The sequence below is a fragment of the Lissotriton helveticus genome, chromosome 5_1 (assembly GCF_964261635.1).
Source record: "Lissotriton helveticus chromosome 5_1, aLisHel1.1, whole genome shotgun sequence".
Lineage (NCBI taxonomy): Eukaryota > Metazoa > Chordata > Amphibia > Caudata > Salamandridae > Lissotriton > Lissotriton helveticus.
Window position 1 is genome coordinate 229,013,220 of NC_136065.1, and position 15,919 is coordinate 229,029,138.

The following is a 15,919-nucleotide window of genomic DNA, read 5'->3' on the forward strand; positions in this document are numbered from 1 at the left end:
AAGAATTATGTCATTGACCATTTGCAGCGAACATGGGGTAGCTGGGTCCTTGGGCGACCCTGATTTGACCTGAGGTACTATGGAGTTTAAGAGGCTGGGATTGAGTGACGGGAAGGCTTGTATGGTGACTGTATGATTAGTGACGGAGGTTAGGGTATTTGAGAGTTGGACGGTAGGGGAAAGGGACGGGAAAGCAGAGTAAATGATTTGAATTTTTTCCGTAAAGAATTCTGCTAGATCATTACAGCGGACTTGTGCGTTGCCTGGGTCTAAAGACTGCTCTGGGCGCTCTAGAAGGGATTTTGCTATCCTGTAGATTTCTTTAGGTTTAGATGCCGCTGTGTTGATTTTTTCAGCGAAAAAGGACGATTGAGCCGTTTTAATCTCCTTTTTATACGCTCTAAGCATGAGTCTGTAATTGCTTTTGCTGACAAGAGAGAAATCTAGTCTCCATTTCCTTTCAAGACGTTTGCACTTGGTTTTTAATTTCCGAAGTGCAGGGGAGTACCAGGGAGCCGTCTTGGCACTTCGCTTAGGGTCAACGGTGCTCAAGGGAAGAACCATGTCTAAGGAATTGGAGATCCAGCAGTTAAAATCCTCATTGGCTGAGGTAGGGTCTGGGTTATCAGGAGGTCTGGTGTTCACCAAGGTCGACCTCCAGTCCTCCAACGGCAGTTTAGACCAGTTCCTACGCTTAGCGGAATGGGCTTGTGCAGGTGGAGGAGATTTAGGGACCGTCCAAGTGAAAGGAATCAGGTAATGGTCCGACCAGAGGACTGGGCAGGGGGAATGGACAGTTAGTACCAGGCAGTTGCTAAAAATAGGATCAAAGAGGTGGCCTTTTAGGTGAGTTGGATTAGACACTAGTTGAGTTAACTGTAGCGCCGCAAGACTAGCTAGCAGGTGACCCGCAATAGTGTTAGTAGGGTCGTCGAAATGGATGTTAAGATCACCCAACAGGGTGAAATTAGCTGGTGTGGTTGTAAGACAGGCGAGTATTGACGGAAGATTGGAGGTGAAATCCCCCAGGGGTCCCGGAGGGCGGTATACAAGTACTCCCGAAAACGAAATAATAGGGGAGAAATCTATGGCAAAAGAGACACTTTCGCAGTCCGGAATAGGAGGACAAGAACTGCGACACTGAAAAGTGTCCCGAAAAATAATAGCTAAACCCCCTCCCTTCCCAGTTTTACGTTCGGTGCGAGATATCTGGTACCCGTGGGAAATGGCCTGAACCAGATCCGGTTCGGAATCATTGGTAAGCCATGTTTCCTTTAAAAAAATAATGTCTGGGTCCTTGTCCTGAATAAAAAGATTAATTTCTAACGAGTGCTTTACCAGGGATCTATAGTTTACCAGGTACATCTTATAATTTGTTAACCGAGTTTCATTGGATGGTAGTCCCCGAAAGAAGAAACCACATCCCGGACAGATAGACTGGGGAGAGGCTACGTCCCAGGAATGATCACAGGGTTTTTGAGTGACGGGTCTACGATCATGGAGCTTTCTTGGGCTATATGATGTACGGGGCGGGGCAAAAGAAGCAGGATTTGTGGCCCCTGGCCCCGGTCGGCCGCGGACGGGCGCTGACGGGCTTGCCTTCGCTGTGCCCGCCCACTGCGCCGTCGGGGGGTGGGGAACATTTATAGCTGAGAAGAGAGGGAAGGGCAGGAGGCAGCCAGCAGCTAGAGCGCTGCCTCTCCGTACCCCCAAGATGGCGTCCACCCCTCTCTCGCACCAGCCCTAAATCGGCTGTGCAGGGAGTAGGGGTCAGGAGTGGCGTGGATGAGGTAGGGATTGTCTAGAGTGCAGTTTTTACGTAATCCAAAAATGCACAAACACTTCATACACAGCAAATGTTTAAAAGAGTTCGGTTAAAAGAAACATGAGGCGCCGCAAATTAAAGTTAGCACAATGAAATAAAATATCCTTAAAGCTTTAACAACCCCCGGCTTCCGCCTCAGGGGTAGAACAACTAGGTGTTGTCTGTGAACACCTGAACTAGCTTTCCCTTGATGGAAGGGAGGAAGGCCTTCAATGCTAACTGTATTGCTCTCACCTCCAGCAAGTTGATGTGGAGCAGAGGCTCTGTATGAGACCATAGTCTTCTGATCTTCACATCCCTCAGTTTGCTGCACCAAGCCAGAAGTGACACATCTGTCACCACTGTGAGGGGAAGGGAGAGGGGTCTGCAGCTGACCCAATTGTGGTTCGTCAGCAACCACTGCAGATCTTTTGCAGTTCCCTACGATATCTGGACCAAGTCGGAGATATTTCCCTAATGCTGCGCCCACTGAGACTTTAGGTTCCACTGCAGAGCCCACATATGCCAGCCGGCATGTGTCACCAGCAGGATGCTGGAAGCCATGAGGCCCAGCAGCCTCTGAGTCAGTCTCACTGAAATCCAGGATAGAGGCTGAAACATCAGAATCATAGCCTGAATATCCTGGATTCGCCGTCAGAGGCTAGGCACGAAACTGCACTGTGTCCAGAATTACTCTGATGAAAGGGAGTGTCTGCGAGGGAGTCAGGTGTGACTTTAGCACACTGAAAGTGAACCCCAATGAATGCAGAAGGTTCGCTGTAGTCTGGAGGTAGGTGATGACTGCCTGGGGCAAGCCCGCTTTCAGCAGCCAGTCATCGAGGTAGGGGAAGACTGGAACCCCTGACCTATGCAGAAGGGATGCAACCACCACCATCACCTTCGGGTACACCAAAGGAGCTCTGGTAAGGCCAAAGGGGAGCACTCCAAACTGAAATTGATTGTGGCCCATTCTGAACTGCAGGTAATGTCTGTGGGCAGGCAGGATGGGTATGTGAAAATAGGCGTCCTCCAAGTCTAATGCTACCATTGAGTCTTCAGGACAGACAGGATCGGAGCTAAAGACAGCATTTTGAATGTATCAATTTTCATTAAGTAGTTTATGGTGCAGGTCTCCATCCTTTTTTAGCACTAGAAAGTAGCGGGAATAGCAACCGAGACCTACTTCTGATGTCAGCACCCTCTCAATGTCTCCTTTGGCCAAACGAGCCTGCAATTTCTGATGCAGCTGGGAGAGATTTTCCTATGTCAGCAAGACTAGAATAGTGGAATGGGCAGTGGGGTTTATGTGAACTGAATGGTGAACAATTTGAAGCATCCATTTGTCTGAAGGGATGGGCTGCCATCTTGGCAGGTGGTGCGTGATCCTGCTGCCAACCGGTTGCCTATGATGGTGAGAGGGCATATTCAAGGGGTCTGGAGGCTGCGGCTACTGGGCCGGTGGGAGCAGGGGAATGGCAGACTGGGTAAATCTTTTATCTTTGACGCCACAGGGCTTATGGGAACTGTGTCCACATTCACCAAAGGTCTGGAGAGCCTGTTGGCCATGGTGGCAGAGCAGGAATGGACGCAGTTGGAAGACCCTACTGTAGCCATGGAAGGAGTGTAATGCAGAATGGGACTGGCATAGGCTGCGGAGAGGCCTAGCGATCGGGTTGTGTCCCTGCTGTCCTTAATTCGCTCGAGCGCCAAATCTGCCTTATCGTCAAAAAGGCAAATACCGTGGAAGGGCATGTCCATAAGGGATGGCTGGACTTCCCCAAAAAGCCAGTAAACTTTGCAACGGAGTGCTACTGAAGAATCAATCGCTCTGTCTAGCGAGTCAGTTGGATTCAGTCTGCAGCATAGTGATCTTTGCTGCATCCCTGCCATCAGCAATACCCTGGGACAGGAAGGCTCAGGCCTCTTCCGAGACCATGGGCAGCACTTGCGCAACCACATCCCAAGCTTGGTGGGAATGTCGGCCCAAGAGGCATGCAGTGTCCACTGCAAGGCAAGTGGAATAGGAAATTCCTCTTTCTAAAGTAGTAGACACTTTGAGCTGGGAGTATATGCTAGCTGCTCTTAGATGTTTTGGCATCCCCTCTATTTATATACGATGGGTAGAACTGTTGCACACCTCTCCCTCAGCTAGGGCACAAACAGGAGAAAATACCTAGGAGGCTTACCCAGTTCTCTGTGGTACTAGGCAGCCCTGCCCACTCTCCCCAATGTTATTTATGATTGCACTAGAACCTCCAGCACAGAAGCTCCGACAAGACGCTCATGGCTGGGGAAACTCTGTAGGGTCCGAGGATTTGTAGGTAAACCTCCATATAGTAGCCCGGACATTTACACTCTTTGAGTTCCTCTCAGGATTGGCTGTCAACACAAGACCTGTGCCTTTCTCTTTGTTGACACCCCGCTTGCCCAGGCTGTCCTTTTTGGAGATAAATTAATTCAGGTGTCAAATATAGAGACACGCAAGATCTACAGAAAGGGAACCACCCAAAGACAATTACATCCCTCTGATCTCAGGTGGCCTTTTTGAGTGGAGGCCGGGTCCCCACAGAACGACGGAGCAGCACCACCTTGCTGTCCGTTCACCGTCTACTATCGTAAGAGACGTCTTATCCCCATCTCTGTGTGGAGGTCGGATCCCCACAACACGAGCGTCGGAGCAGCACCATTCTGCTGTCCGTCTATTATTTACTTATTTAAGACACTGCTTTTACCTTCCCTTTGAGTCAACCAATACCGGGCAATACTCATCGGAACTGCAATCCTCTATATCACGTGATAGTCAAAGCTACATTGTGATCAACGTTTTTAGAACTGTCTATATCGGCGCTATATATATTACCAGCCCCATTGGAAATACCCAGTCATGTGAGTGTACTTGGAAACTATATTAAGTCGTATTTGGACAAGGCAACGTCTATCCCGAGTTTTGATTTCTACTCACTACTGTGGAGATCAGGACTATCTCCACTTTGAATCCTCACTATCACTATCAAAATTGCAGAGGATTTTACCTTCCATCATAGTTACTGCATGGATAGAGCGTCCAATGTTGATTTATTCTATGTCTCCTGAAGAAGGCGGTTCACTGCCGAAACGCGCGTCGAGTTTTTATGTTTCCCTTTTTTATTTGATTCATTATGTGTATTTTTGTGCATAAATTTCACTGTATTGATTATGAATTTTATGTTATATGATTATTAGAACTGTATGTAATTGAAGCATCTTTTACCTTTATCATATGGTTTGACCTTTTGGTCATACACTGTATGGTTTTTTAAACAAATAATCATTAAAAATATTTACTTTATATAAACATTGTTAATTGTTCGATTATTCCTTCTTGACCACTGATCCATCCCGATTGTTCACACTATATATTTAGACGTCCTGGGATTTTTCTCACACCAGGCCTTTTGGACCTTGCCACTTTCGGTGGCTGGCCGCCTCAATATCTCCAAGATGGTAATGCTACCAAGCCTACTCTACTTCTTTATAAAAGCAGGTAGTAATACCAGCTCGATATTTCAAAATTCTGACTATTCTTCTGATAGATTTAATATGGGGTCCCAGTAGAAGACACATTAGTCTTGTAAAGCTGTAGCTGCCGTCAGATGGCAGAGGAATGGGGGCAATGGTCTTTAAATCCTATTGCCTTGCAGGGCAGTTACAATGGGTCTCCTATTGGCTGGCTGGCCGCAACCACCATGAGATAGATTACACACACACCGCATGATCACACAAGGAAACTACACAAGCCACTCTGCCCTGGCTTGCATCCCTCCCAAGTGTCCCCTTAACTGCTACAAGTTGTTCTCACATTCTGGAAAGTAGCCATGAGATATACTCCTCCGACTAACCCCTAGACCCCCAATATACCTCTACTGGACCTACCTACAATGACTGGTACACTAACACAGCAGCGACTACATGAGTAGGAGCTAGAGGGAGTGACCACAGTAGGGACCCTATTCGGGGACGGTACTCTGCTGAGTCACGTAGACTTTATAAACAAGCAGTCTGCCGGACTCATTGTTTCTAACACATGTGAATATCATACAACAGATCAGACGACACTGGTCCCTAGACCGGATAGAACCACCCATACACACATTCATACAGTCAATGTATTCTATGGGCAATGGCAGGCATCTAATACAGTGGTTATACCCAGGACTTTGTGGGCATGTAGCAACTTCTCTGGCTCCAGTGAAGGTCCGGTAGGAGGTAGATGTGGGTCGAGAATTCAGAGATAAGAATGGACCCTTGTCCTTGGGTTCCTCCCCAAAATTTCCCGAAACTCTAGATTTAAATTTATACAATACTCTATTCTGCATCACGCATACCTTACACCACATAGGCTCCATTCTATCTTCCGAAATGTCTCCTCAACATGCCCCAGATGTCCTGAAGAAGATGCTGACCTGATGTACATGCTATATGGGCCTGCATCACATTGTCTCTATACTGGGCACAGATTGGCACCACATTGGAGGAGGTAGCAGGTGGAACCCACTGGCCCTGAGTGGAGAGCAGTATACCGGATTTATATCTGCGCCCCAAACGCAATAGAGTATGCGAGTGATTTGCAGATCTGGCGCTCATACTGGCAAAGCACCTAGCGATGAGGAGATGGAAATCAGCAGCGTCCAAATGCTATCCTAGGGAAGGGAGGAAGTGGAGAGAAGGGGGTGTGCAAGAGTGACGTTCTTCACTGGGAAAAACATTGCGGGGACAGCGATTGATTGGGACATGCTGCTGGAATCCATCAAGGCTCTAGAAGTGCCTGAGCCTTGAATACTGCTATGTGTAGAGGAACGAAATGCTATATTACCTTAGTTGTGTGACAGGTTGGACCTACCACATGTCCCAGAGGGGTGGCCACGGTTGGGAACCACCTATGTCAGCGCACCTGCCAGGGCCAGAATTCTCATTGCCCGAGGATGTTCCCACTAATTACTGAACCAAAAAGTACAATCGTTAATTGATCTGCTAGTCTACTAAATGTGCTGTAACAAGACATTCTTCAATGGACGAATGTTATGCGGGAGGGAAGAGAAGGGACTGTTATATTTGTAAATTTGATATCATTACATACTTGTGGGGCACACAATGCTCAAAGTGTAGCCATGGCTCCCATCTGTAATGTATGTATACATAAAACTGTCTTATAGGGACTGAACGCTACTCTATATGATTGTACATGTTATGATTAAGGCAATGTCCACAAATATTACTGCTGTATCAACGGAAACCCAAACGTTGGTGGGAAAAAGTGCTGTGGTAGGGAATGTGCCAGAGCTGACTTTGGATGTGGAACCCTGGACAACCAGACTCTATTGGGGGAGGAGCTGGGTCACTAGGGGCTATGGTGTGCGAGCAATGATCCTGTGCTCAGGAGCCCTTGTGCAGGGCTTGGCACAGGCCCTGAGCAGGGCATATGTAAGGGCTTCATTGAAGGGAAAATAAGGTTCTGTGGGGCCAACTTATAGTTGAAGCACCTCTGACAAGACGTTTGTCTTGACTGCGACTAAGGGCAGTGGAACTTCATGGACCTCATCAGCCCTCCTCACTAGCCTGACCAATAAATCCTCTTCCTTCGTAGACACACTAGGAGAGACTAGGCCAGTATTTGGGGTGGTGTCTAGACCACTGGTATCTGCCAGTTCGTCATACCAGGTATCTTTGGGCTCTTGTGATAGCCATAAGGATCCTCAGATCCACCCCAATTGTATTCCCCACAGTGCCCATCAGTAAAAGGAGGCACTGTCTCCGATATGGAGTGTCGTGTTCCGGAGTCGATGGTCCAGCTCTGTGCTAGTCTGATATAACAATGGGGTCAGATCCTCTGAGGGGCGTCGGCGGTGCTAGGAACGGCAGCACTGGAATGGGCTCCAGAGAAGCTTGCCGATTCGCGACCAGAGTCGATCCAGATGCAGGGGTTGATCCACAGGGCCTGACTGGGGCTGAGGGTGAACACGCCAGCGAGAATCCATTGAGGGCACCTTCTGAACCTGTGAGCCTGAAGGTGCTCCAGAGGGGTAGGCCTGTCCAAATAAAAGGTGCATGGTCTCATAAAAGTCCTTTAGCTGGGTGGGTATTGCTCACACTCGGGGAAATTCTGGGAAGTGCATAGCGGATGCAGACTCAGTATCCACAGCTTACGTGTGGGAGCAGGGCCTAGATATGTGGCGTAGTTTATGCGTCTCATCCAAAGACAAGGACCGGCGCAATGAAGTCAAAGAGCGCTTCGACTTCTTGGACTTCTTAGATTTCTTGTCAGACCTACCCAATGATGACTTGGAGCGTGACGATAATAGAAGGGAATGATTTTGGAAGCGGACCAGGTAACTTCCTTGCGGCCGGGACCTGGAGCAACACTGAGACAACTGCCATTGGGTGACCAGGAGCCTCCGGGAAAGCTCCAGAACTGCCTTAGATATATCACACAACAATCGGGGAAGACGTGGCCTGGCTCCAGGCATCATAGGCAACCCAGGTGGGGTTTTGCAAGTGATTTTGTGTGAATTTGCCTTCATCATTAAATGTCTTATCTAGTATGGTTTTTGGCTATAATTTATTTTAATGTTTTTATTTTGTAATTTTTTTAACTGATTTGTAAAATAAATTTCTAAATAAATCTGTTAATTTTGATTTTGTTCTTTGACCTTAATTTTTTTGGTTTACTGTTTGGGCTTTATTCCCTGTGTTTGCCTTTTTTATGGTATGGCTTTCTTTTATTCAACAATGTGCTGGCGAATGGATGAATAGTATATGTATGAGTTGGTATTAGTAACCAAGGAATATCGTTAATTTTCAACTAATGTAATTTACATACAGAATGACCGGTGTTTCCACTTATGCACTTTTGCTCGTATTGGAAGCTCCAACTTGCAAATCTGACCCAGTGAGATTGGTTCTAAAATGTATCCATTTCTGATAACCTATTTTGATTTTTCGCAGAACCTTTAGTATTCCTAAAATGGGAGGTAAGGGACACATTTACTTCACAATGAACAAATCATGAAATCTTACTTTTGGAGTTCTGGTACTAAGTGTGCCAGAATATGTATTGTGTTGTTATTGGTGCCAGAAGGTCCTTTCTGTAGGGTAATGGAAAGAAGGGTTCAAATATAAAACAACAAATATATAATTTATTTGCTCCTATGCAGAGCCGAGCAGCCTGAAACGGCAAAACCAAAAGTAAGAGGATACATTGATTACACACCTGATTAAAGGAATCAGTTGAAGAGTGTCCTGAACTCCTAAAATTTGGATAATTTCAGAAAGAAGAACTGAACAGATCACACTTAAAATATTGAAACAAAGAAAAAACATGGTCTTCTCTGAGACAAAAACAACAATAATCCATTATTAGTCAGACCTGCTGCTTTCAAATATTTCTATCCGATGGGAATGTTTCAAACCGAATACTGGGCAGAAAAGATAAAAAAAACAACACACTGGTGTACTTGTATACACGTGGCAGAGTTTACAACAGCAGCTGCTGACACCAAGATCCACCAGCACATTGTACATTTTTGAAAAAAGGCTGTAACAGGAACCACGAGTATCACAACATTTGCTAGAAAAATTAGAGGAGTGAGACCAACTTTATTTGCCACCTCTGTTTTCAAAGCGAAAGTGTACAGGTAGATCACATTTCAGTTCTCTTTACGAAGGTGTCATTAAATTCAGGGTACAAACAGAGGAATGTGATTGACTCAGGATGATGGAGTGCTGCGGGAATCAAGCACCTGTAAAAACAATTCATTTCATGATTGCATCAAGGCAGCGGGATACTTTGCATTATCAAACTGTGATTGTAGTTCAAAGCGAAGGAGGCATGTTGCACTCTATATTCGTTGTCATACTTGCAGCTGAGAGGTGTGGTAATATTGCATAAAAACACAACCAACCATGTCTTATTTAACCGTTGAGCAGGAAGACATCAGGCAATGAGATTGGTCTCAAAGATTTCATGCTCTTAATTTCGAATGGACTGCAGCTGGATTTAAAATTACCCATGTTTGTTGGTCAGCAGCAATGGTGGACTGAATTATTTTGAGCCAAGGAATTAAAATGGAGATAACACCAGAGTGTCGCAACAATGATGGACTTCTGTTGGTCAAAAAAATCCCACTGGTTTGTGAAAAGCAGTATTAACTATTGCACAGAAACCAATGCTGTGGCAAAAAAGGCATGAAGAATGCAATTCTCCAACCACCCTTCCCACACTCAACATAAAACTCAGCATCATAATTTCCTGAATGTTCATTGTTAAGAAAAAGGAATTGCAGAGGGGAGTGGTGTCACACTGTCACATGGAACAAGAGTCAGCAGCGGTTGATCTAGTTTTTCTGGTTAGTGCAGATGGGCTCCAAAGAAACCAAATGTCCGAGAGCTGCATTATCTTAGAGCTCATACCGCATCATTCTGCACCCATTTGGTGGACAGAGAGAGCAACAATCCTGCAAAGAGAAAGGTATGCTGGAAGGTGAAGGCTTGAGAAGTCCAAGTTGCAGGCTTTAAAGCTCTTCATAGTCCCCTCCAGCTTTGACTATTGCTTCTCTACCTCCCAGGAAGGCCTCCAATTCATCAAATTCATTATTCTCCTTGGTTTTCTTCTTCCGTTTCTTCTTGTCCTCTTTGTCTTCCTCTTTACCCTTGGCTTTCTTAGGTTTGCTTTTCTTTTTACCTGTCTTGTCTTCCTCTTGAGGCTACAAATGACAAAATAAAACATATATTAATTCCAAGATAAATCACTTGAATCATACCCACCGAAGTCAGATGCGGTGCTAGCAGAACCTCAGACTCTGCTTCAATACATCTGGACTATAGTTCAGAAAGGTATCTTACACAATAACAATATAGAAAGCCTCGCAAGGCACTAGTCAGGGAACTGAAAAAATGCCTCGATAAACAGGTAGGTTAGTGCCCTCTAGAAGCCAGGTGACCTTCAAGAATAGTTAGTGTAGCTGGAATATGTTCCTTTGCAGTAAGACGTTGGAGCCACTTTCTCTCTGCTGTACACAAAAGGAGGGTGGTGGCGGGATTTTAAAACAATGGACAAATGAATCAAGTAGTGGTTTATTTGAAAAGCTGGTGCTAATGGTGTTTTGGGTCGTCTTTGACAATCAGATGTTACACTCAGCATGTGCTAATGGTAGATAATGTCTTGCCTTTGTATTGGGGACAGTAAGCCTCCATAAAACCCTCGACATTTAGTATGGAAAAAAGTGGAACATTTCAATGAGGTTTTTGGACAGTCAAATATATAACTAACTGAAATATATTAATTGGAAAAGGAGAATTGCTGTGAATAATTGTCCACCCTTAAGATTGTGATAAGATATGATATTTCTGGCTAGACCAGATGGATAGTTAGATACTTTCTATTACTTCACTTAATCATAAACTGGTAAACCAACATCAAAGATAAGTCAAAGATTTTTTGATCGCGGAAAGGAATAATTTAATGGAAGTGCACTCAAGATGGTAGTACAAAATGTTGTGGTACTGCACATCATTATAATGCAAACGATAACCGGCAGTACCTTCCATAAATTGCCTCATTTAGGTATTTATGGAGAGGTTGTGGACCTAGCATGGTAGCAATTGTATAAAGTGCACAGGGATAATAGGTGAGCATGGTAGCTGGCCATAGCAAGTGAATTCGGCATTACTTAAAACTAGTTATCACTGTCCTTGAAATGCCAACTGAGCACCACAATCCTGTTTTGGACGATGTATTTGTCTAAAGTAACAATGGAAGCCAAAAGGACTACTCCTATAAATGTCCACTCCCTTGGGGTCTTGTGCCAAAGAAGGCTTTTCCTTGATGTTTGATAAACCAGACTCCACTTGAGAAGTTAGGTCAACCTATAACAAGAGACAATTCAGGAAAGGTGTTGAGAAGAATGCTTGAGTTTATGCATTACAGTTTGCCAGGGATGGTGAAGAACTGAAGCAAACTCTGAATCTTTCAAAGTCTTTTAACCGTGCTGTTTATACTGAAGATCTAATCCTAGACATCAAAAGGTGCCATGGTATTTGGCAATATTTTTTGTGCAAGGATGGTTGAATGACATATCACAACTATACACAAAGTCATACTGATCACGATCCTGGGCATAAAGGGAACTATTCAGAGGATAGCCCAGGGAAATCTTAATGCACTGCACATGTAGTTTGAAGTTCAAGGGTGTGAGCTCTTGCAAGTTCTCTCAGTAGTCACAGGCTTTCAAAATCAATAAAATATGTTCAATTTTGTTGCATTTAATAAAGTGAGAATAATGGTAATCAAGCTCAAACAGAGCAGTCCAAGTAGTTCAATAGGGCAGGGGTCTTAGTCAGCAGGAGGCTGAAATCTCATGCTTGAGTCACTTCTGAAATGTTCTGATTTATTGCAAAGTCATGGTCCATCAACTCAACTTTAACGCAGAGGATACCGAGGTGGTGCCCATAAGGAAAGCAGCCATTGAATAGGAAATGTCTCAGGGGAGATACTCTCCTGAGCATTACCTCCATCTGTGCAGCATGTGGCTGAGGATCTCTCAAGGGCAGTTGGAGATCTTATTTCCCAAAACATCTTTACTTCCATGATCAGTTGGCTGCCATCAGAAACCTAAAAATCTACATTAACAAGAGTCCCTTCATTCTAAAATAAAAGTAACAATATATGCATCTAGTTCAAAGCAACCACTTCTGCATTTAAACAACAACCTCTTATTAAAAAATGTAATTCAGGACCACTGCTGATTGCGGTTGGATTAGCTACCCACAACTTTAATGTACTATAAAGCTTTGTCAGAGTACCACTGAAAATCACTACGAAAAAGTTACACTGCACAGTGTCATAACACTAGGTATCAGGCCAGACTGCAAAACAACATAACACAGAAAGAGGAAGAGACAAAAGAAAAAGCACTAGGTAAGAACCTAACAGAGTGAAAATAGTCTTATTGATGCGACAGTGACTGGCCATAAGGCAGAGAGAAAATAAGGTAGTTCCAATGCTGGAGCCCCCTTATACAGAACACCCGAGCCCACCTACTTAAACCAGGGAATGTAGCACAGAGCTCGCAAGTTGTAATGAAGCATGCTAGCAGGGGCCAAAAAGACCAGACGTTTGGACTGGAAAACTGGCACAAATCGTAAACATTCAGGTGGGCACAGCACAGAAGTTTGAAATTAATCATTTCTTTAACATAAGGGCAGTACAGGGCCCATCTAGTCTCGGGACCCTGAATGAATTCAGAGTTCATATGCCGATCTCAGTGCCATGTTCTGGAGCTGCTGGAAACATCTGATCAGACTTTCTTTCAAAGTTGACGGTGAGGTGACTCAACTGAAATACAGGCAATGGCAAAGAATGAAATCGAGTACTCCAAAGTTCTTTGCCCCAGTAATGACCACTACCTCCAATAATCAGTAAAAAAGGTGTACACCAGTTTGACCAAATGCAATGGGAATACAACAAAATAAATATATTACTCAATTAAGCGCTACATGGAGTTTCACATAGATCACAGGTATTCCGCGCTTGGTTTTAGTTGAGCCCCCGGGTAGGCCAGGTTCCGGGGCATATTTAAATATTTTGAGGGAGGGTGGGGGCGCACGCGGTCCCCCTCCCCATGGCTGATATCGGCCCCAGAGACCGCCACCTTCCCAGGGCAAGGTAAGTAAATTAATTAGCAATGGAGGTGGGCGGCATGGACTCCCCTCCAGGGCCTTTTACGGCCCCGGCAACCACCACCTCCCTGGTTTCAGACGGTAAAAAAAAAAAATTAAAATGAGGGGGGTGGGGGGGAGCTTTGGGCCATGCAGACCCCTTCCCATGCTATTTACAGCCCGTGGATCACCACCTCTCCGGAGCAGGCCCTGAAACAAAAAAAGGAGGTGGGCTATGTGATCTCCTCCTGGAGATATTAATGGCCCTGGTCCCCATCAGCCCCCCCCCCCCACCACCACCCGGGCTGGCTCCCTATGTCCCAAGGTACCCATCATTGGGACAGAGATGTTTTCTTTCGCTTGGCGGGAGCTTTGACAGCGAGAGCAAGCATTAAGTCAGCTCCAAGTGGGCCGGAGCAGCATTTTTGGCTGCTCCCTGCAGACTGGACCAATGTTGGCTCCACAGAAGCCCCAGGGCATTGAGGCTCCCCCGCTGTCCCCAAAAGTTCACACGGGGTTTCCTGGGAGGGCTCCAAAGCACCCAGCATCAAGTAGCTGGGTCTAGGGGATGAGGTACCCGGGGCCAAAATTAGCCTGGGGAGGGGTGTGCGTCCCCTCCCCTCTTGTAAAAACCAAATGATCCTAACTACCTGGGCTTGGTGAGAGCAAAGCAAGTGTGTTTTCTCAGCAATTCCATAGGGAAAAACAATCTGAAATCCTTGGTGGAGGTGAATGCATTGTTTATCTATCAAAGTGCAATTTGAAGTTACTGAGACAAGTGGGTTCTTTCTTGTCCTGTACTGGTGAGAGTCCATAATTCTACCTTTAAATTAATACGAGTTTGCAAATAAGCAAATCACTTGGAGGCATCCCCGTTTGGTCATGCCACATCAACCTTAGTAGTATGCAAAGGTGTTCTTGCTTTTTGCCAGGATGATGGACAGCTTACCAAAAGTACCCCCAGGGCGTTTCCTGCTGATTTTAGTGACGCATTTTTAATGTCAATGAATATGAGGACATCTCCACCAAACAAGGAAGCACTTGCTTCATATAGCTAAGAGGAAGCACCCTTGTTTGGTCAGATGTACCTCTTTGTAGGCTTGGTGTCTTCTCTAAAGAAGGATTAATGTTATCACAGATTTCTGGATGAAGATGCATGAGGAACAATCCATTGCCAAAATGCACACAAGGTCACTGAAAACATGTCCTCGTGGTACATTACACAGCTGTAGTGAGGAATATGCACTAGACATAGCCAACAGGGAGCACTTAGTAATTAACCAGTAGAAAGTACTTCAGTTGGGTAGGAATTTGGTGCAAAACTATGGAGTCTTGTTGGATAAAGGGGCAGGTGAGGTTCCATTCTGGCACAGTCACTCACACAACTACTGACACACCCACACAGCACCCACTCACACATCCAATCATCCACTCTCACATACACTCACAGGCACACTCAAACCCATACAGCCACTCACACACCCTTCAAACTACTCACATTCACTCATACACCCACTCACAGACGCAAAGTCCCTCACATACCCAGTCACCGACCTATGCAACTACTTGCACACCCACGCACAGACCCATACAGACACTCACACAGACCCATGCAGCCAATCACACACCCATTCACACGCACAAAAACACTCACAAACCCATACAGCCACTCAAACACCCACTCACCAACCTCTACAGCCACACACCCCTTCTCTAATGTTACAGGTTACAGTTCGGAAATAAAATTACAAAAAACCAAAGGTTACAGGGAAGTTAGATAATAACATTTAAAAATCATAGAAATTCACTGAAAAAACCCAAAGGTTACAGGGAGGTTATATTTAGGAAATAGAATTTTAAAAAACGTAGAAGTTCAATGACAAAACCATAGGTGACAGGGAGGTTATAGTTAGACTCAGATTTTACACTCACAAAACCATAGAAATGTATCAGTTATAGTTACCTGAGCTAACTATAACTGCTTATAAGGTCACATATTACATCACTCATGACATGGTCAATGACATCACTGATGGCATAATCCAGTGAGTGTGTTTTGTGAACGTTTGAGACTTAAAGATATATACTAAGCTACTACACATGTTAAACGACTGTTCTTCCTGTACTAAGTGATACTGTTTCTAACATGTCATCTGAGTGGCTCTGTGAGTGTCTGTAACAGTGTGTTACTGGGTGTATGTGTGGCTGTATGGGTGTGTAAGAGTGGTTATGTGACTCTGTCAGTGGGTGTGTGACTGGTTGTATAGGTCTGTCAGAGGGTATGCGAGTGGCTGTATGGGTCTGTGAATGGGAATGAGAATGGTTTTCTGGGTGTGTGAGGGGCTGTTTCAGTGGGTGTATGGGAGTGAGTGGTTGTATGGGTGTGAGAGTGGTTGTATGTGTATGTGAGTAGTATGGATCTGT

The 15,919-nt window shown here is 45.1% G+C and overlaps 1 protein-coding gene across 2 annotated transcripts in view; it reads right to left on the minus strand.

The window, feature by feature from the left end:
• Positions 1-8,956: 8,956 nt before the first annotated feature.
• The window catches only part of RABL6 (RAB, member RAS oncogene family like 6), a 418,930-nt gene continuing 411,967 nt past the window's right edge, over positions 8,957-15,919 (minus strand). For both annotated transcript variants that reach the window (XM_078642071.1, XM_078642072.1), the window contains exon 15: positions 8,957-10,542. In XM_078642071.1, the coding sequence (XP_078498197.1) occupies positions 10,351-10,542 (192 nt within the window). In that variant the 3' untranslated portion in view covers positions 8,957-10,350. The remainder of the gene's footprint in view (positions 10,543-15,919) is intronic.